The sequence below is a fragment of the Pteropus medius genome, unplaced genomic scaffold (assembly GCF_902729225.1).
Source record: "Pteropus medius unplaced genomic scaffold, Ma_sr-lr_union100, whole genome shotgun sequence".
NCBI lineage: Eukaryota > Metazoa > Chordata > Mammalia > Chiroptera > Pteropodidae > Pteropus > Pteropus medius.
Window position 1 is genome coordinate 3,845,730 of NW_024343733.1, and position 13,810 is coordinate 3,859,539.

Genomic DNA, 13,810 nt, shown 5'->3' on the forward strand with positions numbered 1-13,810 from the left:
CACTTACAAATGGCTAAAATGGCAAATTTTATGTTATATATATTTTACCACAATTAAAAAATTAATAATGTAATATACCCAAACTCACTTAGTTGTACCTTTTAAATGGGAGATTTATATGACATGTGAACTATATCTCACACATCCTTTAAAACAAGGAATACCATGCAAGTCATCTACGTCACTATAAATCCTCTAGTCATATTTTAAAAAGTTAAAAAGTGAAATTAATTTTAATAGTATATTTTATTTAACCCAATATATCCAAAACATTGTAATTTTAATATGTAACCAATATTGAAATATGTATATGTATCATAACAAATTATGTTACATCCTTTTCTTTATGCTACTTCTAAAATTTTGTGTGGATTTTACCCTTACAGCCCATCTCAATTTAGACTCGTCACGTTTTGAGTGTTCAATAGGCAAATATGGCAAGTGGCTGTTGATGGACAGCAAGGTCCAGATCCTCATGACTCAAAAGGTGGTCCATGGACCAGCAGCCACAGCATCACCTTGGAGTTTGTCGGAAATGCAAGATCTGCGGCCCTACCTCAGACCTACAAGAATGAGAATCTGCATTAAAAAAATTCCTTAGGTGATGTGCACGCATAATAAATTTTGAGGTACGCTATTCTGGAAAACAGGCTTGCCCCAGCCTTGCCTCCAATTTACCATGCGCTAAGCCATTCTGGGATTCGAGAAATCACAGCTCCTCAGATGTGACTCAATGGAGAGGCAAACCTAAGATCCCAGTGATGAGTTTTGAGTTATCCGCCCACATCCTTGGAATATGTCAGCTATAGCTGAGATGTCTTGGTGGGTCCCCTCCACAGATTACAAAGCCCTAGACAGGACCTGCATCCTGGGCCTACTCTAACTAAGCCCTCCCCCAAACCCCTGCCGACCTGCCCAGGCAGCTTCTGGAAAGACTCCAGCTTTGACCCTCACCACTGAGTGACCTTCTCAGAGCCAGATGAGTGTGACAGAGGAAACTATAGGGACTGATGTTGTGGGAAAAGTGAACTCCAGACTAAGTTGTTGAAGCCTGACCTGTGTTCCCAACTTTGTCATCGACACTCCATGTGGATGTGGTTGAGTTTCTGAATGTCTCTGGGCCACAGTTCCTCCACGTGTAAAAAAAAGGAGATTGAGTAAATCTGGAATGGTCAGTGAGGGCATCTTACGCACTGATCCTGAGTAACTGCTGGTGGCTACCAGAAATGCTGAGTGATGGCGAATGTGCTGTGATAGATTAGTCATGTCTGCCACGGGTGCAGGATGAAGGCTCAGACTGTACACACTTGTCATCCATGAAATAGGTAATCCCCAGGACTCTCCCACGTTGACACCGAGAAGCAAAGATGGCTTCTGTTCCTTTGAGGCTTTAATCCTTTCATACTTCCTCTCTCTGAGATAGGGGTTATGATGTAAAAGAGAGAACTGCCACTCCGGGCAATGAACAGGGCTCACAGTGACAACGTGGGAAGGGACAGAGGTGGAAGCCGCCTTCAGATCTCTGCATGCCGAACCCAACCCCAGGTGCTCCACAAAGGAAAAGCCCTCCACAGACCCAGCGTCCTGGTCCCCAAAGCCTGCAGGGGGGGAAGCAGGGCTGGGACCACATAGTTTCTTGGGCGCCTTCTAGTTCTGGGAAAGCTTCTGGAAAGTTTGTCATCCTTTGAATTCACCTTGCTTCCTACCCTGGCCTGAAAGACCATGCTGACCTGGCCTCTGACAACCTTCTGCCTCTCTCTCTCCTGTTCACCGTGGTCCTGTTCTTCCTGCCCCCTACCTGTCCTCCCACCTCTGCAGCTCACCCCCACCTGGAGGGCTCGCATTTCTGATGTGGGGGACTGGACTCTTCTCCAGGGCTTCGTTTTATTGTTACCTCTTCAGAGGCGCTTTCCCTGACCCCCTGCCTCCATCTAAAGTGCCCACCATCACTATCACGCAGTAGTTTTTACTGTCTTCAACACTATCTGACATGATCCTTTAAACCATGTTTACCTGCTTATTGTGCCTGCTCTAGAATGTAAGCCCTATGAGGTCAAGAACTTAATTAATTTTGTTCACCTCTGTATTCTCATTCGTAGAACAGTGTCTGGCACATAGCAGATATTCAATATACAAAGACTGGATAAAAAAAAAAAACGGCATAAATTGGATGCATGAATGAATGACTGACCTTAAAGTCCCTTCATGGAAAACCACAGTTTCTTGTCCTCTGTTTCCTCAGAAAGGCCTCCTTGTGCCCCCTCTAACCACTGAGCTTCAAGCCCCTCTGTTCAGTTGAACTCCCGCCTTCTCCTCCCTGACCCCGAGGAGAGCAGAGGCCACGGGGTGATAGCCTCAGTGACATGCGAGTTTTGAAACACCAGGCATTCCTGGGACCTGCCCAGAGCTCTGACACCAAATCCTTAGCTTGCCCAGGAGGGAGGTCCCCAGAGAAATGACATATGTAGTCGTCTCAGACTGAGCCACTGATCTCTAGGCAGGAATAAGGGGAGGGGAGTGGCATGTAGCCTCTTAAGGAGGAAGCCAGAGAGACACTCATGGCAAGGAGTAGCTGAGTACCTTTCCTGCCTTGTCTTTGTGCAACAGAGAATGCTGGAAGCTGAGGGCTGCCGTGATGGGGACAGGCTGCTGATCCAGGGCGAAGATTTCCCGAAAGCTAGGCCTTGTGGCGGGTATGCTGAATACCTTACACATGAGGTTTGGTGGGTCCAGGGCACTCCCTGACTACAGGACGCTCTGACTCACTGGGCATCAACCTTCATCAGGAAGAATTAGGTAACGAGGTAGCCATGATAGCCACGGAGACCAAGGCCCTGCATGGCAGCCTCCAGCTCCTAAACCCCAGTGCAAACTCCCCTGAACAGAAATCTGATAGGAGAGCATGGTGGCTGGGGGAGGGAGCAGGTACATGCAAAGGAGAAAGGTGGCAGAGGGGTCGGGAGGGAAGCACAGAGGTGACAAAGGCCAGAGGACAAGAGCAGCGGGGAGAGAGGCTAAAGAACACCTACTCTGCAGACTTCCAGAAATGTCCGGGGTGCGACAGGCGGCGGTTTCGCTTTGGCAGTTTCTCCAGCATGTCCATGAGCTTGGTGAAGGTGGGCCTCTCTTCTTGTTCAAAGGCCCAGCAGAAGAGAAGAATGTCCTAAAGAAACCACCATGAGGCGATTTAGCATAAACGGTGACCTCGATTACTTCTTGGCTCCTCACTGGCTCTGTCCATTTGTCTATCCATTTCCCCCCACTTCCATATTCCTCCACCGCCCATCCATCCGTCATGCATCTATCTATCTATACATCTCAATTCATGCATTTATCTTCCATCCTTCCAACCAACCATCCACTCATCCAGTTTCTGAGCCCATCCAGTGTACCCCACCACAAGCCCATTCGAGAAGGTCTGGGATACACTGAGATAAATCAAGTTCTTTTCAAGGAGTTTCTAGGCATTTTTCTCAACACGGAGAAAGAAAAGGGAATCCTGAGGTCTCTCTCCACGTCCCAATATTATAAGTGTCCTTCAAAGCCACAAAGGGGAAAATTATTTTTAGTAAATCTCCTCACCTGAGAAAGAAAACCTAGAGGCAGGTAATCCTTAAAAACATACCAGATATTTCCTCCCTCCCTGACTCATCTGTCCTCTGAAGGAAAGAGGGGCTTTTTCCTGCTGTGTTTTTAGAGGACGATTATAAATTTATACTCAGGCTTCTCTGTTTCTGTATATCTTGTTCAGAGTCGGATATTGCCTTGAAATTTTTTATGAAGATGCAAATAAAATTAGAATCATTAAATGGGTGATATTAATGAACACCTTTTTAAGCTGATGGAAAAAGAGAGATTCACTGGTTCTATGAGCAAGCAATCCATTGCTAGCCAACACCTGGCCAAGTGCTACTGCGCCCCTGGTGGCCAGAACCTGATTTGCAGGCATAGGTCAGAGGTTTTGCCCAATCATTGCAGGACAACCATGCTTTAGGAAAGCATGTGTAACGTTAACATGCAGGAGAAAGCAGACCCAGAGCAGAGTCTACATCTCCCCTCGTCCTCCAGACCTGGCATTATCCTGAACTTACCGAGATTTCTTTTCCCATGCCGATCTGGCTGAGGTTGGGCTTCAGGCCGGTGCCCATTTGCCAGATTATTGCCTCTGCTGGTTGGGTCTTGAAAGGCCACTCCCTGGCGTGGAGTTCATACCAGATTGTTCTGTCGGCAGACATTGTTAAAGGGCAATTGGTGTGATATGTCGCTCATGTCCCCATAACCAACCTAGGACCGACCACTCGGCCGGGCTGCGGGCTGACCACCCTGTTCTCTAGTTTCTTCTGCACGGGGTTGGTGTGTTTCTACCTGGGCAGTACCTAAAGCTTTCTTGATGTCTTAGAAGTCAAGCTCATCTCAGGATACCTTCTCTGGTGCCGATTAACATGGATCGAAACCTAGAACTTGAACAGCTTAATATAATGTAGCTAAAATCCCTGTAATTCTAGAAAACCACTGCAAGGGAATAATTAGGGATGCAAAAATCACTTATAAGGATGTTCTCTACAGCATGATATATAGTACTGAAAAAGGTAGAGGGAATGCAATTATTCGATAAAAGAAGCAGGTTGCATGTATTACAGTAAATCCATAAAATGAAATGGAACACTATATACTGTATTATTAAAACACTTCAAAAAGTTTTGCTGACACGACAAAAATTCTTAATATCTAATTTTAAAATGAAAAAAAGCCGGGCACAAGATTGTATGTAAAGGTATGATGGTCCTCATTTAAAAAAACCATTATGTATGTATGGACAAGAGAATAGAGAGAAACACAGCAAAATGTTAACAATGGCTAATTGTGGGGAATAGAATAAGATTTTTTTTTCCTCTTTCATATTTTTGTTTACTAAGTATGAAATATCCCAGAAAATAGCGGAAAGGGAAAACAAAGAAAAATCTCAGGGTCAGATTGCCTTGGGTTCACGTTCTGATTTCATTCCATACCGGTAGTATGATGCTGGGTAGCTCGTGTCACTTCTCTGAGTCTAGATTTTCTTACCTGCCAAGTTAGAATAATGATAAAACTGCAGTGGAAGAATATTTATCTGGAATGCTGAGTGCCAGAATAATTCAACGCCAGAATTATTCTAAAATGATTGTATTATCATTGTTTCATAGATCACAACACTGTAATGACTGAAGGACGGGCTGCTCCAGTGAGTAGCAGCTGGGGATAGGCCGGGCTGGGCTAGACAGTGTTTAAGTGATGCTGGCAGGTGTGGGTGGCAGTGAGGACCACAGGGTACTCACAGGATGCTGGGGTGTTGCTGACCTGTACCACGAAGACAGGTCTCAGCTCACTGAGAACAAGAGTACTCAATTCGGGAACTAGCTGAAACGATCCTAGGATTCTTCTACTCTAATTGACATAAATGTGCTTTAAAGAACACAGAGCACCCTGTTATCCTCTTTACGGATCAGAGGACTGTGTCAAATCAACTATGTCTACTTTCTGCCGGGTTCCACGTCCTGGGAAGCATCTCCTCTCCCCTGCCAACCTCATCCTGCTGGGGGTGGGTGGTGATGCTCAGGAATTGGGATGTTGATGGTCAGGAAGTTCTCGAGTGAAGGTGCTGGGGGATGAGTGTTATCCTCATCAGAGACAACAACACTAAATGAGGCTTTACTCCGGTGGTGTGCCATGCCCCTTCCTGTTGGGAACTGTGAAGAACAAACTATCTTCTCGACGGCAGTCACTTCCCGATCTATTGGCCTCATCGTACCTGAATAACAATAAAACCTCCATCTTAAAACAGATCCCCATTTTACAGGTGAGGAAACTGAGACTCACGAAGGGTGTGTATCTTGCCCAGGGTTACACAGCAAATAAGAGGCTGAATCCAGTTCGTCTGATTAGAGAATTGTACCTCTGGCCATTATGCTGTACTGGAAAACCTCCACTCCAACCTAGTCGAGAGTCCTTATTAACCGGGGGGCAGGAACAGTTTGAGAGGGCGACCCCGTAGTTGCTGGGTGGGGCATTAGTGGAGAAAGCACTGATGGACAGACTGCAGGCTCCGCCCCTGGGAAAGCGGGAAGGGAGGCTATTGGGCGCCTCCAGGTATTTTCCCACTCAATCCCACTCAACTCCTCAATGGGGTTTCCCATCTTCAAGTTAGGGTTGAGGGGAGTAGGGTTTCGAGTGGTGAAATGACTCTCGCGTCTCTGTGGGGAAAAGCACCGACTCTGGAGTTAGGACATCCCAAGCCTGACCCCCAGCTCCTCCGCCGATTACGATCAGGCAGATTGCAGAGCCACCTGGAGCCTCAGTTTCCTCGCCGGGCAGTTGGGGACAGCGGCACCTGCTTCGACGGGCACTCGTGAAGATGCCATGAGACGGCACCATGAAAACCTTCATGCGGCACTCAACACACTTTTAAAAGTCCATTTTGTTCTAAGTCACGCCCGAGCATGACGTCCCCAAGCAACAAGGCGCACCTAATTGGCAGGAAACCAGAAGCGCCAGGTCCTTCAGAATTCAGCGGCGTCAGGAATAAAAGCCTCATTAGAACTCCCTTTCAAACCCAACTTCCAAGAGAAACTCACTTTAAGGAAGAAAGAAAAAAAAACCAATCGCTAACGACAAAAACTCCAGTGGAAACCCAATCGCTTACTTTGGTACATTTTATTAATTACATTCTTTTTTCTTTTGCTAAATTTATACAAAAATATACCAACTTAATTATTGCAATTTGGCTTCGGATAACGATATCTAAATAAAGACTGGGGCATAAACTAAGCGGGGAAAAATGAAAGCCTCTAATGTGATCTAAGTGACAAACATCAAGAATCCTGATGCGCCAGCACCCCACCCACCCCCACCCCGCCTTGCCCAGTGGGGACACTTCTCCATGAAAGATGGTCTAACTTCTCTCGGTGGAGCTAGGTCTTATCTGCACACATCTGCAGGCCTGCAAGTTTCCCAGCTTCCCCAGCATCATGGCCTCCGGCCCTTGCACCCAGCCACAGCTGAGTAAGGTGGGGATCAGCACGGCCGTGGGATGGGAGCACAGACGCCTCCCGAACGGCACCTTCTCATCGTGCTCTGCCCTGCACCTCAGGGCTGTGTGTCCTGGACCCTCTCCTCACTCTACACTTTCAAAGACACCCCATGTCCCCCCATGGCTGCAGCTAATTCTTTCTTTACTGACGATCCTAAACTCCCCTTTCCCAAACTCTACATGCGTAGGTTCAGCGGACTTCTTGGTTCCATCGGCCATCTCCATGGCAGCTCAAACTCGCCGTGTCCAAATCTGCTCTTTGCCTTCCCGGCGTGCCCCAACTCCGGGGTGTCTGCCTCGGTGATGCTCCTCTCCACCCAGGTACTTAAGGAAGACATCTGGGCACCGCCCACCTTCACTCCGTCAGACCCAATCCCTCCCACTTCCTAAATGCTCTTCCACGCCCGCCGGCGCCGAGTCCGTGGAGAACGCTGGCATCTCCGCCCGGACTGGTCACCCGGCCTCAGTCTTGTCCATCTCTTTTCCATTCTCTACGCAGTAGAGTGATTGTTCTAGAACTCAAAATGTTATTATGTCACTCCTCCTGCTGAATACCCATCGATGGCTCCCTAGTGCCGTGAGGGTGAAGTGAAAACTCCTTAACTCAGCCTCTAGGTCTGAGCAGGACTGCCTCTGTCTCCCTCTCTCGTCTCCCCCAGCCTCGTTTCACTCCCGATTCCCCACCCCTCAGCTCTCTTTCCTCCCTGACCCCTATTTCCCACATGCTCCCCCATTATGGGCGATTTGTTTCCTTTTACTCTTGTACCTTTTCATGTGTTCCTTCTCTCTAGAATACTTCACCCTCCCCTCCCCTGGCCTACTCAGATGGCCAATGGAACCCTTAACTTAGGCTCAGGAATCACCTCCTCCAGGAAGCCCTCTCTAGTCTCCCAGGATGAATTTGGTTCTTCCATTATTCCCACAGTCCTGTGTTTATCATACTTGGTTAAAACGGACCGTTTCCTTGTCTGTCTTCCATTAGACAAGGACCTATGGTGGTTTTAAAATACATCCACGAATGATTTGATATCCCTTCCTGCAAAAAGTAGACCTTAATTCCCCTTCTCCTGACTGTAGGCTGGATTTAGTGATTCACTTCTAACAAATATGGTAGAAGTGATGACATGTAATTTCTGATACCAGGTCATACAGGCGATGTGGCTTCTAGCTGCCATTTTGTGAGGTCACTCGGGCAGCCTACGGAAAGGCTCATGTGCTGAGGAGCCGAGGCCTCCTGCCCACAGCCGTGGAAGTGGGCCACTTTGGAAGTGGGTCCTCAGCCCATCAAGCATTCGGTGACACTGTAGCCTTGGCCAACATCTTGACTGCAACCTCATGAGAGATGGTTAGGCAGCTCAAAACCTTACTCAGCTGAGCCACTCCCAAATCCCTGACCACAGAAACCTGAGATAATAAATGTTGTTTCAAGCCACTAGATTTTGGATAATTTGTTAATAGTAGGCATCCAGTAAATAGCTATAGGTAGGTAGGTAGGAAGGAAAGAAGGAATGAGGAAGGAAGGAAGGAAGGGAAGGAGGGAGGGAGGGAGGAAAGGGAAGGAAGGAAGGAAGGAAGGAAAGGAAGGAAGGAAGGAAGGAAGGAAGGAAGGAAGGAAGGAAGGAGCGAGCCATGGTCACATGACCAGTTAGAAATCAGGCATGAAGGTTTGCTCGGGTCACTCTTTCTACTATACCCCACTGAGATTCCCTCCCCAGATCTCACTCAGAAATCAGCCACCTTTGCCCCCACAGACAGGTGCCCCGTCCTTCCAAAAGCACTGAGAGAACACTTGGGAAGTGCCCCTCCGCCCAGGCTGGGGTTCTCGAGGTCCAGGGTGGGCCACCTACCCGAGCGCAAAGACATCCGAGTGCTTGGAGAAGGGGAGCTTGTCCTCCTCCGTGTCAGGAGACAGCTGGCGGATAATCTCTGGTGCCAGGTGACACAGCCAGCCATTTTGGATGCGTAGCTTGTCCTCCCGCCTGGAGAAGCAAAGCACAGGGTAAGTCTCGTGTCACAGCCCAGTCCCCCAGCATGGACCCTAAGTCCTTGGACCATCTGCGCTGGCTTTCCTGCATCTCCCTGTTGGGTGCTGCCTGACCTTGTACTTGAGGCTGAGACCCAGTGGGAGATGGTCTAGAGAGAGACATAGAACATCCAAACCAGCATCAGGTCCCTTCGCCTCTGAGGCACCCCCTTCTCCATCTTTATTCCACAAATACAGCCGATTCTCATTATTTGTGGTCATCACATTTTATAAAGACAATGAATTAGCAAACACGAAATTGCTGCTCTTAGGGGAAATACGTACACACACACGAGTGTGCACGCACACCTCTCACACTGATTATCATCTTAAATCCTAAAAACAACTCATCCTAGTACTTTCTATTTTCTTTATTCATTTTAATACAGGAGAGAGGCTGCTCCACTACCAGGTGGCAGGGTTGTGATACCCCAACCAAGGGGCCTCAGACCTGGAGCGTCATGCACCGCCTTGCATCACATGGAACCACCCCCTCCCGTCTCCATCCTCTGGGCAGCTCTGTATGGCTGAAACAAGAAGGCAGAGTGTCCCCTTGTTCAACCTCACATGGGCACATGTGCATCAGATTTATTCCCACCCTGTGCACACTTGTGAATGACTGTGAATATACCCCGAGTTACTGATTTAGGGGTTACAAGTAAATCGGAGTGAGTAGGTAAATGTGCAAATATGAAATCTGTGAATAATGAGAATCACCTGTATCTATGGAGCACCTGCTATGCTCTGTTCTCACACTGGAGTAACAGCAGAGAATGAGACCAACAGGGTCCCCGCCCTCCTGGAGTGTGAAATCTGGCAGGAGAAGGTGATGATGAATGAATTAAATAAACAGGAAAAAATACAGGTAGTGATAAGCGTTATAGAGAAAACTTAAAAGGGAATGTCTCAGAGATAAGAGAGAGTTTGCTTTAGGTAAAATGCAAGCTAAGATTGACATGACATAGAGGATTCAGCCATGTGAACAAGGAGAAGACTATTTTAAGTAGAAGAGAAAAATGACAAAGACCCGAGGCGGGCCCTGTTTGGGGTGCTCGAGAACTCTAAAGACCATCAGTGTAATTGGCACACACGATACCATCCCGTGCACCTATTAAAATGCAAGCATCCAACTCCTTGTGATGGGCCTTGGGTGGTTCTTCTTTTCATCATTATAAATAATGCTGCCATGAACATTTTTGGGTAGGTACTGTAAATATAGCCCTTCGCCCGCATCTGAGTATTCCTTGGGATAAATTCTTAGAAGAGATAGGAATTTTCTTCACACTGTTAAGTCTTTAGCCAGCACAGAACTTTCTATTTGGGACTGAAATTTGACCTCCTGTCAGGTTTCTCTGATTCAAGACAACCAGGAAAGGGCCAGTTAATACAAGAAGCAGGCAGGAGCGGGGGAGGGGGATGGATATCTCAAACCGTCAAGAGTGACACTGTGAAGGACCAGACTCTCCGGCATGTGGGGGCCTGAAACTGGCTGAACCGTACTGTTCGCCCAGTACGGGCAGGCTTCTGAGCTGCGTAAGGTGTGATGCACGCTCCCGTAACTGTACGCTTTCCTATCCCATAATCGTGATTCTGCCCTTCTAACACCGTCTAGAACAGTGCTGTCCGACAGAACTTCCCATAGTGATGGAAATGTTCTCTGTCTCTGTCGTCCAGTTTGGCAGCCACTACCTATCATGGTTATTGAGCCACTGAAATCCAGCTAATGCAACCGAAGAAGTAAACTTTTAATTTTCTTTATTTTAATCAAAGTGAAAATAGCCATGTGTGGCTAGTGGCTGCCACAGTGAACAGGGCTGCTCTAGACTATTATTTACTACAAATGGAATTTTTAACTTATATATATATTTAATAGGTTACTTTTTAACATGACCGTAAGTGCGAACTAGCACTTTTAAGGTACACATTAAAATTAATACGGAAAAAGCCTGTTCACATCCTCCCTAAAGTCATCTTGCAGACCACACTTGGGGGAGGGAAGACTCTTGGTGAGATGGAGTCCAGGAGTCTGGAGTTCTGGCTTTGGTCTGGATAATTCTTTGGGTGGGGCTGTTCTGTGTATTGTAGGATATTCAGCAGCATCCCTGGCCTCTACTCACTAGATGCCAGTAGCATCTCCTCTCCCCTGTTGTGACAACTAAAAATGTCTCCAGACATCACAAGTATCCCTGGGGAATGGGAGAGCCCAGCTGAAAATCAATGGTCTAATTTATACGTAAAATATGAAAATAGCTCAAATTTCAGTCTTTCATTATTAGTGACACATAACTTGCTCCTGTGCTCTACGTAGACCTGATAGAATAATCCTCTGCTAGAAAATAGGACTCGAATCCATTAGCAAGCCCTTGAGTTGGCAGGCCAATGAATCCTTGCTCCTAGAATTGGGGATACCCTCAGGGGTTTAAGGACCTATCTATTGCTCACTAGCTCTGTGACCTTGAGCAGACCCAAGTCTCCATTTTCTCATCTGAAAAATGGGGACATGAATTTCATACGTCCGGGGCAGGGAGATAAAGCATGGGGCAGGCCTGTGTCACTGCCAGGGCCACGCAATTTGTGGACATAATGACGTTCTTTTGGCAGCAGCACCCCACCCCGCCCCACCCCACCCCACCAGCCTGGTCATGCCTGGAGAATGTCAGCTGGCCAGGCCATGGCTCCTCTGTGGGATGATGCTCTTACTTTGGGCTCTAGTCTCAACTTCATTTCTGAGTCCCCAAGATAAAAAAAGGGAAAAAAAATCCATAGGTAATAAATAGGGATCCGATCCCATCCACAGAACGATGACCCACAATCCATCCGACTGTAGGCTTATGAGGATTAAGTGGTACGAACCACCTGGCATACAGTGGGCGCTCAGGAGAAGTTACTTGTCTTCCTGCCCTCCCCTCAGTTTGAGATGTTCACGGCGCTGGATGCCCAACACGAGGAGGCCCGGGACAGGGGTCAGGGTCACCCAGTGAAGTGAGAGTGTCCTGAACATCCAAACGTATCCCAAGGCTTCCCCTGGCATGTCCCCAGCATTGCCAGGGTACAGCTGTTCTGCCATCCTCCAAAATGATGTCACTTGGATGCCAGCACTACTGTGCCAGCCCCCTACAGGCTGTTATTAATCATAATAATAACCACAATGAAGATGATTTGGGTTTGTCACTGGTGGGCCCATCGCCGTGGGAATGGGACCCTGGGGTGCCTGCCGGGCCTGGCTCCTGGCCCCCGCTCCCAGGCATGTGCCCACACTCGCCCCAGGCTCATGCTTGTCAAATGGCCACCGCTCCTCGTCCTGACCCCACCCTGCAATTCCAAACCTCCACTGACCCAGCGCATCAGGAAGAGGCAGCTACAGATCAGATCAGCTCAGATCTCTGTTCTACAGATGAGAAAACAGAGCCTCAAAATGCCTAAGTGACCTGCCCGAAGCCACGGAATTTGTAATAAGTGACAGAGCTAAGATCCATTGATTACAAGTCTTTAAAGCCCCAGAGAATTCTACACTAATTCCTGGAGAAACAGCACCATTAGGGAGTAGAATTCTACATTAAGCCTTATATATAACTGTAACAAGAATAAAAACACAGGAAGCCACTGATGGCTACTCGTCAGTAACCAAGAAATGTAGATTTCTTATCGGGAGTTGACACTGGGGGCTCTCTGTCCTCTGCAGACACAACTAGGTTTGTGTTAACAACCAGCTGGGGCAGAGGAAGGACGGGGTGCTGTCTGGATAACCAGGCCAGAAGCCACCTTGCCCTTAGCTTGAACTCCCTTCCTGGTTGGCAGTGGGCCGCCATGAATGAGCCGAAGGAAAGGATACCCACGTCTTTCCATATCCTTTCTTCCTCCTCTTCCTTCGGCTTCAGGAAACCAAGAATCAAAAGGAAGAAAATCAGAAGCCCCGCCCCTTTCCTCCACCTGGGGAGGATCCACTGGCAAGGAGAAAGGAGAGGGGCGCGACATGCCTCTAGGAGAAAGGAACCTCCTCTTTAAGAGAGCCTTGAACCAGGTTAAAGGAAACACCTGCTGGGCCTCTTTGAGTTCGGACACAAATACCCGAGTTCATAGTGATGCCACTAACTGCTCCCTTTGCCCTTAACCTGTGGAGATGGCAACAGGGGGGTATGCTGGTCCCCTCCCAGCAAACCTCGAACGTAAGTGCTGCTGGGGAGACACGAGGAAGAAAAGAATCCCGCATCATCCGGCCCTCCTGCCTTCCCAGTTCTGACTCGAGGTCTCTATCTCTTGACCTATTTGTTCATTTTCTGCCTACTTATTCTCTTGACTTAGGTGCTGGAGGTGGTTTTGGAGATGGTGGTGAATTTTCGGGGTGTGCAGTAAAATCTGAAAAAGAAATTTAAGTCCCTGTTTGTTACTGCATCACACAGGAACAGCCAGATCAAGCTTCACCAAATTTTAGATGGTCTGACTTAGGTTCAAGGTATTATAGAGAGTGGACAAAATTCACCTGGTTAGGGGGGGGCCTGGTGTGTACCTCGAAAAGATCAGGAGTTCTCAAAGCAGCTGAGAGTGACATAAAATGAGAGAAACTGTGAGTCTGCCTTTCTGAAGAGGTATGGCAGTGATGATGCGAGGCACGGTTAGAGAAAAGACAGTTTAAAGCTCTAGGGTGGGGGTGGTGGGTCGTGGCGTGGTGGTGGTGGTGAGTGGTAGTGGTGGTGGTGTGTGTGTGTGTGTGTGTGTGTGTG

At 47.9% G+C, this 13,810-nt stretch overlaps 1 protein-coding gene across 1 annotated transcript in view; it reads right to left on the reverse strand.

Annotated features, from left to right (window-relative positions):
* Positions 1-3,013: 3,013 nt before the first annotated feature.
* The window catches only part of KSR2 (kinase suppressor of ras 2), a 332,915-nt gene continuing 322,118 nt past the window's right edge, over positions 3,014-13,810 (reverse strand). Inside the window, exons 17-19 of the mRNA XM_039868258.1 lie at positions 8,914-9,045; positions 4,092-4,221; positions 3,014-3,163 (exon numbers count right to left, since the gene is read on the reverse strand). Coding sequence (XP_039724192.1) covers positions 3,026-3,163; positions 4,092-4,221; positions 8,914-9,045 — 400 coding nt within the window. The 3' untranslated portion in view covers positions 3,014-3,025. The remainder of the gene's footprint in view (positions 3,164-4,091; positions 4,222-8,913; positions 9,046-13,810) is intronic.